We start from the raw sequence: 18,007 nt of genomic DNA, 5'->3' as shown, positions 1-18,007 counted from the left end.
CAGCAGTGGCCCCAGCCATCCAAGCCCAGCTTGATGCTTTGACGGCGGCAGTACAAGGTCTATCCAAACAACCAGTTATTGATCCAGTAGACCACAGAAATGGTAGCCCTTTTTGTGCTAGAATAAGAGCAGCCCAACCACCAAGGAAATACAAGGCGCCGATATTGCCAGTTTATACAGAAAAGGCAGACCCGGTGAGACACGTTGGGAAGTTCGAAGATCAGATGGAGCTGCTTGGGGTGAGTGACGATTACCGCTGTAGAGTCTTCCCCACCACCTTGTCAGACACTGCCCAAGAGTGGTACTGGAAGTTCAAACCCGACTCCATCACCTCTTGGGAGAGCTTTAGGAAAGAGTTCTGCAGGCAGTTTAGCACTGCCCGAACCCCTCCAGTTTATGCCAACCACTTGGTGGATATTAGGCAAGGCAAAGATGAATCTCTCAAGAACTACATACAGAGGTTTATGAGAGAAGCCAATCGGGCTACCGCTGTTGGAGATGAAGGGAAGATGGTTGCGATCTCCTCGGGTATTATTTATCGAAGTCCTTTGTGGGACAGCATTCACCGCCATCCAATTTCAACTTTACAACAGTTCTTGGACCGTGCAGATAAGTACATGAAGTTGGACGATGCCATTGAGAAAGGAGAGAACGGGTTGAACAACCCAAGTGGATCGGGGGATACTCCAAAGGATAGCGGAAATGATCAAGGCGGTAGTAAGAAACGTGGGAATAACGGGTCTGACCACCGCAGTGAGAAGAAAGCTAAGTCTGGGTCGAATGACAAACCTACGAAGTATGAACCTCGATTCACCAACTACACTACTCTTTCGGCAACCCGAGCGGAGATCTATCTAGCCAGCCATCAGGAGGTCCCTTACCGAAGGCCCCCTCCAATCAAGAAGGAAATGAGTAAGAGGGATAAGAACAAGTTCTGTCGTTTCCATGGAGACTATGGTCATGACACGAACGAGTGTAACCACCTTAAGGATGAGATAGAGTTTCTCCTCCGTTCGGGGAAACTAAAAAAATATAAGGCTGAGAAAACCCAAGGAGAGGGAAGCAACAATAATCCTGGGTTCAAGCGACAACGGTCCCCACCTTTGCAACCTGAACCTGTGGACTTCACACTAGATACAATATGTGGAGGACCACATCTTGCGGGTGATAGCAGCAAGGCGAGGGAAAGATATGCTCGCACCCTTCGTCATGAGTTGGAGGCAGCGTCCACATCCGAGGTTATGACGATGGAGGAGAGACCATCAAAGAACCCAAAGTATGAAAGTGAGTCCCTCACCTTCACTGAGGAGGATGCCAAACACGTGAGGTATCCTCACAATGACCCTCTCGTAGTGACAGTTCAGATAGCTAACATGAAGGTGAAAAGATGTCTGGTTGATACGGGAAGTTCCGTAAACATTATTTATAAGTCCTCTTTTGAAAAAATGAAGCTATCCATCAATGACTTGAAACCATGCTCTCACGTCATTTACGGGTTTACTGGAGAGGGACTATCACCAGCTGGAACAATAAAGTTGCCAGTCACCACGGGGGAAGCTCCCAAGCATGAAACCGTGATGACTGAATTTTTGATTGTTGACTGCCCGTCTGCCTACAATGTGGTTATTGGTCGACCACTACTCACCAACTTGCATGCGGTAGTTTCAATTTGGCACCTCTCTATGAAGTTCCCGACCAGCGTTGGCGTAGGCTACGTCCAAGGAGACCAAAGGGAAGCTAGAGAGTGTTATAATGCCTCCATAGCTAAGGCAAAGAAAGGTGCCAAGGAAAACAACATGATTGTGTGTGTTGAAGGAGGGGAAGTGGATGAGATGGACGTAGACCAGAGTCTTGTTGTAGTAAACGATGAAGAGGTGTTGAAGGGGTGTGACCAGGAGAGCACTCCCAGTTCGAAAGAGCAGAAGACCCCATCAGGTGATGAAGTCACCAAATAGGGCGTTGCCCAAAGCGAGGAAAGAGATATTGATCCTCGCTTTGGGGATTATGAGAGTGATGTGGGACCGTCCGAGGAATTAGAGGAGGTCCCTATAGATGAGAATGACCCGACAAGAGGGGTCAAGATTGGGAAGAAATTGAAAGCTGAGGTGAAAGCACAACTGATAGAGTTCTTGCGAAGGAATCAGGATGTCTTCGCCTGGTCTCACAAGGATATGGTGGGTATCTCACCAACTGTGATCAGCCATGTGCTCAACGTAGATGAAAGGTATCCAGCGGTGCAGCAGAAGAGGAGGTTACTTGACAAGGATCGAGCAAAGGCTCTTAAGGAGGAAGTAGAGCGGTTGAAGGAGAACGGGTTTATTAGAGAGGCATACTACCCAGCTTGGGTTTCAAACCCAGTCTTGGTGCCTAAACCCAATGGAAAGTGGAGGACTTGTGTAGATTTTACTGATCTAAACAAAGCATGCCCGAAGGATTGTTTCCCTTTACCGAGAATAGACCAGTTGGTGGATGCAACCTCTGGTCACGAGACCTTGTCCTTCATGGACGCATATTCGGGATACAACCAAATCAGCATGCATCCTCCTGATGAAGAACATACCAGCTTCCGAACGGATATAGGGCTCTATTGCTATAGAGTGATGCCCTTCGGGTTAAAGAATGCAGGAGCTACCTACCAGCGCCTGGTGAATGGCATGTTTCGTGACTTAATCGGCAAAAGCATGGAGGTATACGTAGATGATATGCTGGTGAAGTCGAAAGAAGCTGGGGGGCACGTGGGAGACTTAGAGGATTGCTTTGCAATCTTGAGGAAGTATAACATGAAATTAAACCCCCTTAAATGTTCGTTTGGAGTGGGTTCTGGGAAATTCCTTGGGTTTATTGTCAACTCCCGAGGAATAGAAGCAAACCCTGAAAAGATCAAGGCTCTCATAGAGATGAAGTCTCCCACAAGAATAAAGGAGGTGCAAAGCTTGACTGGGCGGATTGCGGCTCTAAGCAGGTTCGTCTCAAAATCAACGGACAAGTGCGTCCCGTTTTTTAACCTGCTTAAAGGAGGCAAGAAGTTCGAGTGGACCGCAGAGTGTGAACAAGCTTTCCAGGCGATAAAGGAACATTTGGCTCAACCTCCTGTTCTTTCTAAACCAGTTGATGGAGAGGACCTACTTGTATATCTAGCAGTCACGGAACACGCTGTTAGCGCTGCTTTAGTACGTGAGGAGGATAAAGTGCAGCACCCAGTGTATTACGTTAGCAAGCGTTTGATAGGAGCAGAGTCCCGATACCCCATGATTGAGAAGTTGGCTTACTGCTTGGTACTTGCATCACGAAAGTTGAGGCCGTATTTCCAAGCACACCCCATCAAGGTCCTCACTGACCAGCCTCTTCGCCAAGTTTTGCAAAAACCAGAGTCGTCTGGTCGGCTACTTAAATGGGCGGTCGAGCTAGGCCAGTTTGAAATCAAGTACCAACCAAGGACTGCTATTAAGGGTCAAGCCTTGGCGGATTTCATCGCTGAGTGTACCGGAATCGTTGAGGTCCCTAACCAACAGGAGAGTATTACTGGGTTAAAAGAAGAAGTTCCTGCTTGGCAACTTTTCGTTGATGGATCGTCGAACGAGCACCATTCAGGAGCTGGGATTATACTGGTCACACCAGAGAAGCACCGAATTCATTGTGCACTGAGGTTCGGATTCAATGCTTCTGATAACGAAGCAGAGTATGAGGCCCTCTTAGCAGGCTTGCGACTGGCTAAAGATGTACGTGCCCGGTCGGTGGAGATAAACAGTGATTCCCAATTGGTAGTTTATCAAGTATTAGGGGAGTACCAGGCGAGGGGCCTAAGCATGGTGGCATACTTAAACAAAACTAAAGATTTACTAGCCCAGTTCGAGGAGTATACCATTAAGCTAGTACCAAGGGAGCAGAATTCCAATGCTGATGCTCTGGCAAAGCTTGCAAGTGCGAAAGATGCCGAAACACTGAATATAGTTCCAGTAGAGTACTTGGCAGAGCCAAGTATTGATAGAGAAGAGGCCATGCCGATTACGATAGTCGACACCTGGATGACTCCCATCATTGCTTACCTTGAACATGGGACGCTCCCAGATGGTCGTAATGAAGCAAGGAAAGTTATGAGGCAAGCTGCTAGGTACACCATGGTGGATGGAGTGTTATATAGAAGAGGATACTCCTTACCTCTCCTCAGGTGCATAACCCCCGACCAGTCAAAGAGCTTATTAGCTGAAGTGCATGAGGGGTTTTGTGGAGATCATGCTGGGGGGCAGAGTCTATCTAAAAAGATCTTGAGGCAAGGATTTTTCTGGCCTACTATGAACGAAGACTCTATGGAATATGTGAAAAGGTGTGACAAATGCCAAAGATTTTCTAAGGTACCCAGAGCACCACCAAATCTTTTGAGGCAAATGCAAAGTCCGTGGCCTTTTGCAGTATGGGGCATTGATTTGATCGGGAAGTTACCCAAAGGAAAGGGAGGAGTGCAATTCGCTGTGGTCGCAGTAGATTATTTTACTAAATGGACTGAGGCCGAACCATTAGCCACGATTACATCGAAGAAAGTGTTGGACTTTGTTGTTAAAAATATAATATGTCGCTATGGTCTACCTAAAAAGATAGTGTCTGACAATGGCACCCAGTTTGACAGCGACATATTTACCGATTTTTGCACTCGGCATGGCATCACCAAAAGTTTCTCCTCGGTGGCCCATCCTCAGGCCAATGGGCAGGTTGAAGCAGTGAACAAAACATTGAAGGACACTTTGAAGAAGCGCCTGGAACAAGCTAAGGGTGCTTGGGCAGATGAGTTACCAGAAGTCCTTTGGTCGTATAGGACTACCGCTCGGACGGCAACTGGCCATACCCCATTCTCTTTAGCATATGGGTATGAAGCCATGTTACCTATGGAGGTAGATCCACCCTCTCATAGAAGGACCGTTTACAACCAAGAGGAGAACCATCAGTTGTTGGCAGAATCATTGGACTTCCTCGAAGAAAGAAGAGAGGAGGCAAGCCTCAGAGTAGCAGCTCATCAACAAAAAGTGGCACGCTACTTCAATTCCAGAGTGCGAGATCGAAAGTTCCAGGTCGGAGATTTAGTCCTAAGGAAGGTGTTTGTTAGAGACCCAGCAGCTGGTGTGCTAGGACCGAACTGGGAAGGACCATATCAAATTGAACAGGTCTTACCGCCCGGCACTTACAAGCTTGCTCGATTGAATGGGGAGCTAATCAGAAACTACTGGAATGGCGAGCACTTGAGAAAATATTATCAATAAATACTACTTGCAGAGTAGTAGCTTTGTATCAAGTGCTTAACTTGTTATTTAAGTTTTTTGTTTGTGAACTGGTTATTTGCTACCCAGTCACATTATTTTGAACAATGTTATTTTGTTTGGAACTCGTTGTTAGACACGTTTTGTCATTTATTATTACGAGTAATAAAAGAGACCACACGCATTGTGGTCGTACCTTGCTACAAACTTTGCATATGTGTTGATTATTTTTGTTGGGCAGTGTTCAACTGTCATAATAATTTAAACAAAACAGGTCTTTTAAAAACTAATGTACTGGACAGTGTTCAACTGGTCGGTATCATAATATGGAGGACCAACGTTTAGATAATATTTATGTAGTGGTCAACTACTGATATATTTTCGTGTATTTCATGTGTTTCACGAGTAGTAACTACTCGAACAAATCCGATCAAGTAGTAAGTGATCAAGGATTTATCCACCCTCAATCACTTGGGGGGCACATAGGGTATACTGGTATGTATTTCAACACAGGCAATAAGAGCACGAGCAAATATGTTTGTTTTTGGGCTGACTTAAGCTAACTTGTTTTACAAAGCTTAAGTAACTTAGAATTTTTCAAATTCTAAGTTAAAAACTGATATTCGTGTAACAAGACATTTACGCTCATAAAAAGTTAGAGCAATAAGAGCATGAGGAAGTATATTTGGTGTGAACTTATGGAATGGTAAAAATTTCTAAGTTAAAAAACTAAATTCTCATGTGAAATTAAAGGCATCCAAAAACTTTGCTATGCACAATAAAAACTTAGAAGTTTGAAATTGTCAACAAGGAAAGAGTAAAGTGCTAAATGTCAAAATAGCTCACTAGTTCGAGCAACAAAATACAAAGTAAAGTAGACTGTGATGAACTACGAGAGGGAGTCACAGGCGAGCTCCTCTAGAGGGTTGATCGACTCCCTCCTCTGCATCAGATGCTCCTCTCGCTCGAAATGATATAGCAGAGCACGTTGGGGCGAGTGCAGGAGGGTTGGCAGCTTCTTCAGCGGCTCTTGCTTCACATCTGGCAAGATCCTCTGCTTGGGCCTCCTTGGGGAAACAATCAAGATTAAGAGGCTTGTTCAGCTTCCAGACCTTATAGAAGCAGTCAAAACTGGCCTCCTCAAAGCGAATCAAGTCAAGCTCTTTTTCTTGCTTCAGCTCTTCGTTCTCGCTAATCAACCTCTCATTGTCTCGAACTAACTCTTTAATATCGAGGGATTGCTTCTCCAATTGAGTTGTCAAGGAAGCATTGTTTTGAGCCTGCTTTTTGAGAGACTCGTCCCGTTCAGCTATAGTTCTCTCTGCTTGCTCCAGCTTGGACCTGGCCTCCACCAGTTGATCGTCCTGCACCTTGATCAGCTCCTTGTAATCTACGGCTCGAAGCTGAGCATGACCAATGGTGACAAGTGACTGCATGGAAGACAAAAAGTTAATACAAGTAAAAATACTAATAACAAAGTATCTCGAGGAAAAATGCTTACCTTCATCAATTGAGCGAGTCCTCTCTTCAAGACAACTTCGACACTAAGTCGAGGGTAGGAGTCTAGGCTTTGAAGCGTCGATGCATCACGGCCAATATCCTCAAGAAGCCCCTTGCCCAGGTCGCTAACAGCACGAAAAAGCTCACTCGAACTACCCTGGTGAGTAGGAGTTAGGCTCGCAGAAGGAGGAAGGGAAGAGGGGGTCAATGGCGGAAGTGTAGTTGGTCCCCCAGGTTGCCTCCCTTGACTTGGCGGTACTACCTTCTGAATCTTCTGTGGAGGCGTAGAGCCACTTCCATCACCAGTTTTCCTCTTTGAAGCAACGCAATCTCTGAACATGTCTGAATCTGCCAAGGATGAAAAAACAAGATTGTTAGAGAAATAAACATAATGAAACATATGCAAGTGTATACTACAATTGTGATACTCTCTAATTACCAATTATAAAAAAAATATGCCTATTTTCACTAAGCATGTGTTACCTGCGTTGAAGATCTGATCAAGGAACTCATCCTCGTCGTCCGAGGATGAGCTAAGTTCCCCTTCAACCTGGATAGCTTTTCCTTTCCCAGGTTGAGCGGGAATAGTAGATCTACGCTGAGGATCAGGCTCTCTAATGACTAAGTCACCAGGTCTACGGGAAAGCGGAGAAGGCCCAGGAGAATGCCGATCAGTCATTTGCTCTGTGCCCTCGGTAGACTGACCAGGCGTGTCGTTCTCCCCGGTGGTACTTTCCACCACCAGATCCTGCTCACATGGCACCAGACTCACCATCTGGAGAAGGTCCAGCGTGACCAACTTTTTTACATCCTTCTCTTTAAGACTCATGTTAGCCAATTTCTTGGCCCGCCTAAACATCCCTTCAGTAGGCAATGGTCGCTCAAACGGACCCGAGCGCGTAAAGGCCAAGTTGTTGGCCTCAATATCCAATGTGAGGAAGTATTCCTTATGATACTTCCCGGCGTTTGACTTATGGGAGATGCCATTGAGATATGTAACCCCCCTATGCCTGTGATAGAAATGGAAGAAACCTGAGTTGTTGTGAGAAGGGTTGGTCCGAAGATCAAACAGGTAATGCACCTCATGAGGGGTGGGCTCGTCCCAACCATTCAGAAAATAAAGAATATACAGCGCAGAGAGTGCCTGTATCCCATTCGGCGTGATCTGAAATGGGGAGATGTTGAAGTAGTCTGCTACGGACCGGAAATAGATGTGCAGCGGGAGTGTTGCTCCAGCTTGTACATGGTGCCTGGACCAGGCGCAGTACCTTCCACCGGGCCTATTGGCTCTTTGATGTGAGCCCGGACATGTCACGTTTGCCCCGCTCAAGCCTAAAGCTTCAAGATGTTTCTGGAATAGCGCGGGAGTAAGTTTGGAAGCTTCGGCAACGAACCAGGAGGGTTCTTCTTCTCCCTCATCACGTGGCTTCTGGACAGCCAAATCCTGAATCGCGGTAGCAAGTTTCAGGGACGGCTTTCTTGAAGCTGTGGTAGTACGGGTTTGATTGCGCTGTACCACCTTCTGTACTGCTCTGCGGGCGACCTGCGGATCGTGTTCCTGAGGGAGCCTGTTAGATTGCTTCACCCTCATCGTCGACTCAGAAGTCTGTCGAAGGAACTGTTCCTCGTGGAGAAGATATAAGGCTGAGCGAGGGAGGATCTGTTTGAAGCGGCGAAGACGATCCTCTGGAGTGTAACCGGTAGACGAGCCTGGTGAGGAATCGCTATTCAAGGGAGTTTCAATTGTCTGCGGGGCAGATGATTCAGAGTCCGTATGATTGTCACCTCCCCTGAAGTCAGAGCGATTCATCTACAAAAATGAATAAAAAATGGGGAGGTGAGTAACCAAACAGAAAAAATTCATCAAAAATAAGATTTATTTTTATACTTGGAAAATTTTGTCTAAGTTATAAAAATATAGCGCATGTGGAAAAAATAATTTTAATGCCCAAAAGTGCCTAAAAGGCACTTAAAGTATTGAACTTATTAAACTTTGTAGAAGGAGGCATTTTTGGGATTTTCCTATAAGGCTAGGTTCCTTATGTACGCAGTTAACATACAGAGGTTGGTTGCATGTTTGGAAGGAAAAAAGGCCAAAGCCTAAGAAAAGTATGTATGGTCCGATCGGACCACATTTTGAGCTCAGGAGGGAGGTTCTATGCATTCGATCGTACATAGCTTGGCTGGGAGGGCATTCGACCTTACCTCCATGCGAGCCTAACCCCAAAGCGCCTGTGACACGTCCGATCGGACACATTCCAGCCAGGAGACGTCCTGCCTCGCCACCGCACGAGCCTCGCGCAAGCCTCCAGAACGCCCGATCGGGCGTAGCGTGCCCGAGGAGAGGTGTGCACCCTGGTCCCGAGAGTTCGCCTGGTGTGCCTCGTGCCTCCAAAGCTTCTAGCCAGCAGCAACAAGTTAGGTTCGACTGGGCATTGGTGTCTAGGGAAGTTCGGATTTAACTATTAAAAATCTGGGCACTAAAAAGCAAGGGGAAGAGCGTGTGGTCCGATCGGACCACACACTTATCTGAAGTATTTCAGAGCCCGATCGGAGGTGGTTATCTTGCCTCGTTCAGAAGGGACGAACACCTCGAGCTCGAACACACTCCAGCGTCCCCGATCGAGCATGGGCTCACGATGAAGACAAAGTGTGGTTCGATCGGACCACACACACGCTTATGCCCAGAATTTCTGGGCAAAACTAGGTAAAAAATGGTCCCTAAATGGCATACTTTGCCTACCCCGAATCCTAACCAAATAGACAGCCCTAAAAATCCCTAGCCTCAAAACACATTCCATCATTTACACAAACAAAAAACAAGATCAAAACATGAAAATGAAAGGTTTTCTTCATGTTCTTAAAAACCCATTACAATATCAAAACCCATGTTCATGTTCATGTCAAAATAGCAAAAATGTCTTGAAATTCCTATGAAATTGAGGGAAAATTCGGGTCACCCATGCCACAAACCTCATCAAAACAATAAGCAAACACATTGGGCAAAACATATTCAAGAGCATTCAAGGCACTCAAGCATTTCGGCCATGATTTTTTTTAGAATTTCAAAAAAAAAAAAAAAATGTAACAATCTAAGAGGCATGGAGAAAGGAGGCTTACCCAAGGTTGGAGAACTTTGAGTTTGCTTGGAGGGTGCTTGAAGATGAAGGACTCCCTTTGAAGCTTGTGAAGTCGGCAAGGTGGGGAATTTCGGCCAAGAGAGAATATGGAGGGTTTTTAGAGTGATTTTGTATATGTGAAGAAGAGAGTGTAGAGTAGGGATATTTAAAGGGAAAAAAGTGGCTTTTTCATTTACTTTTGAACCTCTGGTATTCTGGGATTATCTTTCCTCCACGATCATGGGTGGATTTTTGCAGTGATCGTGGGTCTGCTGCATGAAGATGAACAGTTATTATTTTTTATAATGACGTCAGCCGGAGAAAAAGTTTATTACGTGAATAAATCATATAATAAACTTGGGGGGCAAATGTTATCCCAAAAATTTGAAAAGAATGACGTGGCGGTGAAATGGACACGTGGCATGAGTTAGTAGGGTGATCTGGCTTGGTGATGGCCCAATACATCAGTTAAGGAATGAGACAGATAGTCAAGCCAAATACGCCCGATCGAAGAGAGTATTTAGACTGGGGGTTGCTTGGCTTAGACCTCAGTTTAAAGACCCATATAATTAAATTGGTGCCAAGTCCAAGAAAGTGAAGGGGAGGTATGAATTTTGGTTCAAGATATAAAAACAGTAGGTCCGATCGGACCTAAGCTTAGGGGACCTCTTGTTAAGCTTGGCTCGAATGAGTTCAAAAAGAATAAGGCTCAAGTTTTACTCAAAAGGGGAAAGCCACATAGTGGTCGATCGAACATACACATAGGAGGTACCTTCGACCATTCAGGTCAAGGATAAGTAGATGGTGGCTCAGACCACCTTGGTCCGAGGAGAGAAGCCTAATGCCCGATCGAGCATTTGGTTGAGCGAAGGGGTTCAAACCTAGTTGGCCCAAGGAGAAGGGTGTGTGCCCGATCGAACGTGGTCTTGTGGGTACCTTGGACTATTTTGATCCAAGGGGAGGTGGTGGCTCGGACCACCTAGGTCCGAAAAGAGAGGACCAAGGTCCGATCGGACCTTGGTTAAACAAAGGAAGCTTGGACCATTTAGGTCCAAGGGGCATTATGCCCGATCGCACAAGGCCTCCCCCGATCGCACAAGGCCTCCCCCGATCGCACATGACCTCCCCCGATCGCGCAAGACGCCTGCAGGAGCGCTTGGACCATGTTGGTCCGAGGATAAGCTAGGAAGAAAATGGCTCGGACCATCTTGGTCCGAGGTGCAAAGTGTAAGGTCATATTGGACCTTGATTGAAGGAGTCAAATAAGATGGTTTGAACCACCTTAGGCCAAAGAAGACAACCATTGTGTCCGATCGGACACAATGGAGAAGTATACCTCGAGTGTAGTTGGCCTTTGGTCCAAGGATAGCCATGCGTATGCCACCTTTGACCTACGTAAAGCTTGAAAGCTTGAAGAATAGTCAACATGCATGAGAAGCTACGTCAAACTGCCCGAAACTACTTCAGTGAGAATTGGTCCAAGCATCCGGGAATCACTCAATCCTCACTCGAAATTAGGGATCAGTTATATTTTGAACGTTTATTTTGTAATATAAATATTAGGTAAATAATAGAATATCCCTATCAAAAGGGGATATCAGTTGAGAACCCAGGTCTATAAATAGGGACTTGGGAGGATCGTAAAAGGACTTTTTGCAAAATTGAGAGTGAATCTGTATTCTAGAGAGAGAAAGTGTGTTGTTCTTGAGAAAAACCCATTTTTGTATTCTGGAGTATCTCACACTGAAGAAACTCAGTTGACAAGGTTCATCTGATCTTGAGTGTGAATATAGTAATAAAATCTCTAAGTGGATTAGGCTATTACCGATCATCGGGGCTGAACCACTATAAAAACCTTGTGTTATTTACTTCCGTTCATAAAAAACTGTCTGTTGTCGTTTATAATTCTCTTGAAGGTTGTCGTAGTTGACGTTCTCACGTCGTTGGCTAAATTCACAGTCAACACTAACAATATATCAATATTAAAAATTCAGCAGCAGTAAATGATTTTATATTGAATATTATATGTTTTAGATTTTATCATTTTCATTTAATTAGTATCATAATTACCTGAGTGGAATGAACATGAGAATTTGATTGCTCCTCGCTCTGAGTAGATGTATTCTATTTACAAGTAAGATAGAAAGACATGAATTCAACATCAAAATTAAAAAAAATACAAAAGTAAAGACTAACCAAAAAATTAAACATGAATCTTAGTTATTATTGCAATTCAGCCACATGAAAATATAGTTTCAGCATCAAAATACTTACTTGATTTTTCATTAAAGAAACAATGAGTTGCTCCATGTGTTGCATTTTGTCTTTCAAATCTTTGCATTGACCTTCTATCTTCATCAAATGGTCATCTCTTTCTGACACAACTTGCAACTTTGACCGAGTAACTCCTCTTCCGAAAGCTCTCATGTATGAATTTTTTTTCAGGACCAAGGACTTTTGTGAGGATGTCTTCATTAACACTTGTAGTTGAAGACATAGCAGGATCTTTCTTATATTCTTCAACCAAATCCTTCAAAAATATATAGTATCAATAAATGTATTCAAACAAATGAGTAAATTAAAACTAAAGTCACATGATTTTGAAAGGGCAAGGTGTATACAAAAGCTTCACCCACTTCTGAATTTACTGGTTCGCCATTTCTCTTCTTATGTGCTTTGGTCCAAACATCAACTCTAGAAGGTGGTGTATTGGTTTCACTATGGTTCATCTATCAAAATAACAAAATAAATTAAAAAAATATCTAAACCAAATTCTATAATAAAACAACTGTAAATATGTTTGGCTTTACCAATTCATCAATCAATCTTGCATAACCTTTGCGACTACAAGTTTGGGGTAGTTGCTTTATCCGTATTTTTTTGAATTTCTCGCTTGTAGCCTAAGAATATAAAGTTAATAGAGACATTAAACTATAAATTTTAATCATAAATATATTTGGTTATAAGATGTTAAGAATAAAATACCTTAAACTCAGCACTATTTTTTTCCTTAACAAAACTTTTCCACTCATTCATAGATTTAATATTATCAGGCTTTAGTTTCAATCTTGCTTCTTCATTTGGTGCCTTTGTTATTTTAGTAACTAGCCTTGATTTCGAAGCTCTCCAAAGATCTGCCATACTTTTGAATATATAGTTCTTTTGCCAATCTTTGTCAACCTTATATCTTGCCTAGTAAATTAATAATAGGTTAGTATTAATGTAAATGAATTTCAACAAATTTCATGTTCAATGCATAAAACCTGAGTATATATACCTGAATAGATTTCCATAAGACCTCTTTCATTCCTAGAGGAATCTTCCTCCAATCTTTTATTGTTACTGGTACAATTTCTCTAACAAGTGCACCCAAAAATGAAGACAAAGATATTGATGTTGCACCTATTGGTTGTCCCTTTGAGTTAAACTTAACTTCCAAACGACCATCACTGTCTATTGCAATAGACTTCATTTTACTAGGGCCTCTAGTTCTCTTTTGGGTAATAGGTGCAACAACTTCTTCAAGTAGTTCTTGTTCGTCAGGCAAGTTTTCAACAATTGTGTCTGGCAAGTTTTCAACAATTGTTTCATTTGGGTTTTCTGGGATTTGTAGGCATTGTGATTTTCTTGTGGTTGTTGGTGAGATGGCATGGTCATTTGAAGGACTAATTTCTACTTCAACCACTCTTTTAATAGATCCCCCAGTGGCTGTCATTGAAGCTAAGAATGGAGAAATTAGGTCATTAGTAGGTGGTCTCACTATTTTTTCAAGAAAGTCTATTGGTTGTTCAACCTCAAATAGATTTTTAAGAGATCTCCTTGTCATAGGGGAGATGGGTACTTCTTCTTCATCAGAAGAGTCATTTCTTACAATCATTCTACGTGTCTTTTTCTTTGGAGACACATCCTTAGTATATCTCTCTTCAACAACCTTATCCATTTCCAAATTTAGTCTAAAGCTCTTCCTCTTTTCATTGAGGAGTTTAACTAATTTTCCTGTAGGTATGTGTTTTGGCCTCTTTCCTTTTGTAGATGGAGGTGACATATCTTGTACATGGCAAACTCTTTGACTAGTTTCTGATCAACCGTTTCTATAATTAGTAAGATTTTTTATGAGTTGCAAAAATCATATATAACAACATATTATCAATTATCACAAAAAAAAAACATATAATAAAAGTCAGAAAAAAAGAAATAAATAGTCATTCTTGACATCAAAGACATGTTTTCAAGAGTTCTTCGCTAAAAATACACAAATAAGAAACAACCAATTAATGAGCTAAAGTATAAACTGAAATTTCCATTGATTACAACTTTGAATGTCAAGTGCAACATCTGCTACAATTTACAAAAAACACAACAATAATCAAACTAATATACCCTCACAATCATCTCTAACATATTGTTCATCTTCCACTACATTATATAACCTAGATTCAGTAACTTCAGACATTACAGGCATGAATTCTTGCTCATCATAATTTTCCATGTCATAAAAACGTCTAGGGGTTGCCCTAATCACCACATACCAATTGGAAGAATCATGTTCTCTTGAGTAGAAGACTTGTTTAGCTTGTGAGGCTAAAATAAAAGGGTCTCTACCAACAGACCATTGACTTTGGTGTAGATTAACTAAAGTAAGACTATCCTCCAGCCTAACACCGTTAGGGACATTTGCCCAATCACATTTGAAAATTTGAATCTGAACTATATAGTAATCTAACAAGATTATCTCCCTTATAACCCCATAGTATGAAACTAAATTAGGAACTTGAGATACATCTTTGGCACTAGATCTACACATAGTTGTAGCTTCAATTGAGACACCACTATTCTGTGTGGACTTCTCAATGTCATGTACATGGAATCTTTGACCATTGATAATATATCCAGTGTAAGAAGCAGCATGTTTTCTGGGTCCATATGCTAGCTATTTCAACAAATCAGTTTCATCACAAGTTGAGGAATGCATAGGAACCTATACAAATAATAGTATGACATTGTTAATTTTCTTAATGATATTTAAAACAACTGATATGAACCAGTTAGTTTGCATTAATTTACCTTTTCCTTCATCCATGTTGAAAAAGTTTGTATATGTTTCTTCCAAAGTAATCCACTATTTCTCTCATATATTTTGTTTGTTTTTTTCAACTCCTCTAAGTGAATCCTAATTTATAGGACCAATGAGTTAGTATTACTACATTTTTAATATAAAAAATAATAATTTCTAATATTAGACACTTACTCTAGAAAAGGCTCCACAACAGATGTATTTAACAGAATGTATCGATGTGCAATTTCTAACAACTCATCTGTCAATATAATTTCTTTCCTCCTAGAAATTGGACGACCTTCAAGTATCACATCATTTGACCACTCTTCATTTCGACCTTCTTTTGTGTTTAGTTCAATTGAATGGTCAGTGAATTCATTACAAAAGCTCACACACTCATCTGCAAGATAACACTCTGTAATACAACCTTCAGGCCTTGCTCGATTTCTGACATAATCTTTCAATATCTTCATGCGTCTATTAATCACACAATTTCTCATCATTAATAGAATGTTCACATAAACTAATAAGAATAAACAAAACAATTAAGTCTTAGTGATTCACCTCTCAAATGGATACATCCATCGAAATTGGACTGGTCCACATAGTCGTGTTTCTCGTCCGATATGAACCACTAAGTGAATCATGACATCAAAAAATGATGGTGGAAAGAATCTCTCTAGTAAGCATAAAGTTTCAATAACATCATTTTCTAATGTCATTATGCTTTCTCTATCAAGAACACGTTGACATATTCGATTAAAGAACGTGCATAATCTTATTATAGCATCTCTTGGACCCAATGGCATCAATCCTTTTATAGCCACCGGTAGTAATTGTTGCATCAAAATGTGGCAATCGTGTGACTTAAGACCCATGAGCTTGCATTGTTCCATTGAAACACAATTTTGAATATTTGAGCTATATCCATCAGGTACTTTCAATGAGAACAACCTTTTACAAAATAATTCTTTCTCAAGCTTTGATAGTGTGTGTAAAGCTGCAGGAAGATAGGTTCTAGTCCCCTTCTCTTGTGGGTGTAATGCACTCCTAATACCCATATGTTGCAAATCCAAGCGAGCTTTTAGTCCATTTTTACTTTTTTCAGCAACATCTAGCAATGTATTATAGATGCTTTCACAAACATTTTTCTCTATGTGCATCACATCCAAATTGTGACGAACATACAATTCCTAAAAAAATTGCAAAAGAAATAACTAATGAAATTCCTCCAAAAACAATAATTTACACAAAATTTTTATAGTAAGAATGTGCTAACCTTCCAATAAGGTAACTGAAAAAATATGGATCGTTTTTTCCACATTTCTTTTGAATCATTTTGTTTCCTTTTCTTTGAAGTGGATTTTCCCCAAACATTCACAAAATCTTTAAGGTGTTCAGCAATTGTAGTCCCATTCATGATTCTTGGCGGATTTCCATGCTCAACTTCTCCATCAAACCAACTTCTTGTACTCCGAAATGGATGGTCCTCTTTAAGAAATTTATGATGACCTCGATATGAAAACTTCCCACTATGTTTTAGCCACTTTGAATGAGTACCATAACCACATAGGGGACAACTAAAACATCCCTTATTTTTACAACCAGCAAGGTTCCCGTATGCTGGAAAATCTTGGATTGTCCACATCAAAATAGCCCGCAACTTGAAATTTGTATTGTCCAATGCATCATGAGCATTGACACCCTCATTCCATAATAATTTCAAGTCCTCTACGAGGGGTTCTAAGTATATATCAATATCATTCCCAGGCTGTTTAGGTCTTGGAATTAACATTGATAATAAAATATTCTCCTGTTTCAACCATGGGGGTAAGTTGTACATGACCAACAAAACAGGCCAAACACTATACTTAGAACTTAAATTACTAAATGGGTTAAATCCATCTGTGGAAAGGCCAAGTCTAATATTTCTCTCTTCATTTGAAAATGATGGCCATATATCATTGACTAGCTCCCATGCTGCTGAATCCACTGGGTGACGCATTTTTCCATCGCAACTTTTATTGTTGTGATGCCATCTTAATTCCTTTGAAATTCTTTTAGACATGAACATCCGTTTCAACCTAGGGATTATAGGAAAGTACCTCAAAACTTTTGCTGGGACACCGTGTCGAACCCTTTTAGTCAGCTTATCTGACATCCAACGTGAAGTTCCACATGTTGGACATTCTTGCAAGTTTTCTTTATCTTTTCTAAACAAACAGCAATCATTAACACACGCATGAATCTTTTCATATCCTAAATCAAATAATCGAAGAAATTTTCGAACCTCATACATAGACTTGGGGATCATATTATCTAAAGGAAACATATCATTCAAAAGTCTTAACAATTCATCAAAACTTTTGTCAGACCATCCATTGGTAGTTTTAACCTTATACAATGCAACAATTGACGATAACTTAGTATATTTAGTGCATTGTGGATATAATGGAGTGTCTGCATCTTCTATTTTTTCCATAAAAGTGTCATCATGACCTTCTAGATGACTTTCAAAATCACAACCATCAATATTTGTAGCCCTAAACAAGTTGTAAGAATCAAATGTTTCCATTGTCTCTACATCATCATCTCTTGATAATTCTTCCCCATGATGAAACCAGATTTTGTATGTTGGATCAATCCCATAAATGACTAAGTGTTCATACAAAATGTTAATACATTGGTGACTTAAGTTTCGACAAACTTTGCATGGACACAATAACTTTTCTGGATAACCAGCTAGCTTTTCTGACATTTCTACAAAATTCTTAGCGCCTTCTCTATACTCATCCGAGGCTCTACAATTCAAAGACAAGTTCATATTTATAATATATTAGTAACAAATACAGTAAGTTACTAATTTTACTAAGCTAGCACTAATTAAATCCCTAATTCTTATTACCTATTGAAGCGTAGCCAATTTTTATCCAACATGATCACCAATTTAGTTGTCCTGTTCTAACCAACAAAAAGCAAAATTTTGATAAGTCTATGTAATGGTAAATACAAAATTGTATCAACCAAAATATACTATATGATTTTATTTTTAAAATTACTTGATTTTGAGTTCAGAAATGAAT

General features: G+C 41.2%; 2 protein-coding genes across 2 annotated transcripts; both read right to left on the bottom strand.

The window, feature by feature from the left end:
• Positions 1-6,037: 6,037 nt before the first annotated feature.
• LOC133792586 (uncharacterized) lies at positions 6,038-7,578 on the bottom strand. Its single transcript, XM_062230494.1, has 3 exons — positions 7,233-7,578; positions 6,751-7,097; positions 6,038-6,679 (listed from the first exon to the last, which is right to left on the bottom strand). The coding sequence occupies exons 1-3, from the start codon at positions 7,576-7,578 to the stop codon at positions 6,152-6,154; spliced, it is 1,221 nt and encodes a 406-aa protein (XP_062086478.1). The 3' UTR covers positions 6,038-6,151.
• Positions 7,579-15,112: 7,534 nt separating this feature from the next.
• On the bottom strand, positions 15,113-17,682 carry LOC133792585 (uncharacterized). The gene is made up of 3 exons (XM_062230493.1): positions 16,530-17,682; positions 15,504-16,038; positions 15,113-15,401 (listed from the first exon to the last, which is right to left on the bottom strand). Exons 1-3 carry the CDS (start codon positions 17,680-17,682, stop codon positions 15,113-15,115), a joined length of 1,977 nt encoding a protein of 658 aa, XP_062086477.1.
• Positions 17,683-18,007: the final 325 nt, after the last annotated feature.

The sequence above is a fragment of the Humulus lupulus genome, chromosome 7 (assembly GCF_963169125.1).
Source record: "Humulus lupulus chromosome 7, drHumLupu1.1, whole genome shotgun sequence".
Lineage (NCBI taxonomy): Eukaryota > Viridiplantae > Streptophyta > Magnoliopsida > Rosales > Cannabaceae > Humulus > Humulus lupulus.
Note: the sequence above shows the minus strand (reverse complement) of the source record. Positions and strands in the feature narration are given on the sequence as shown.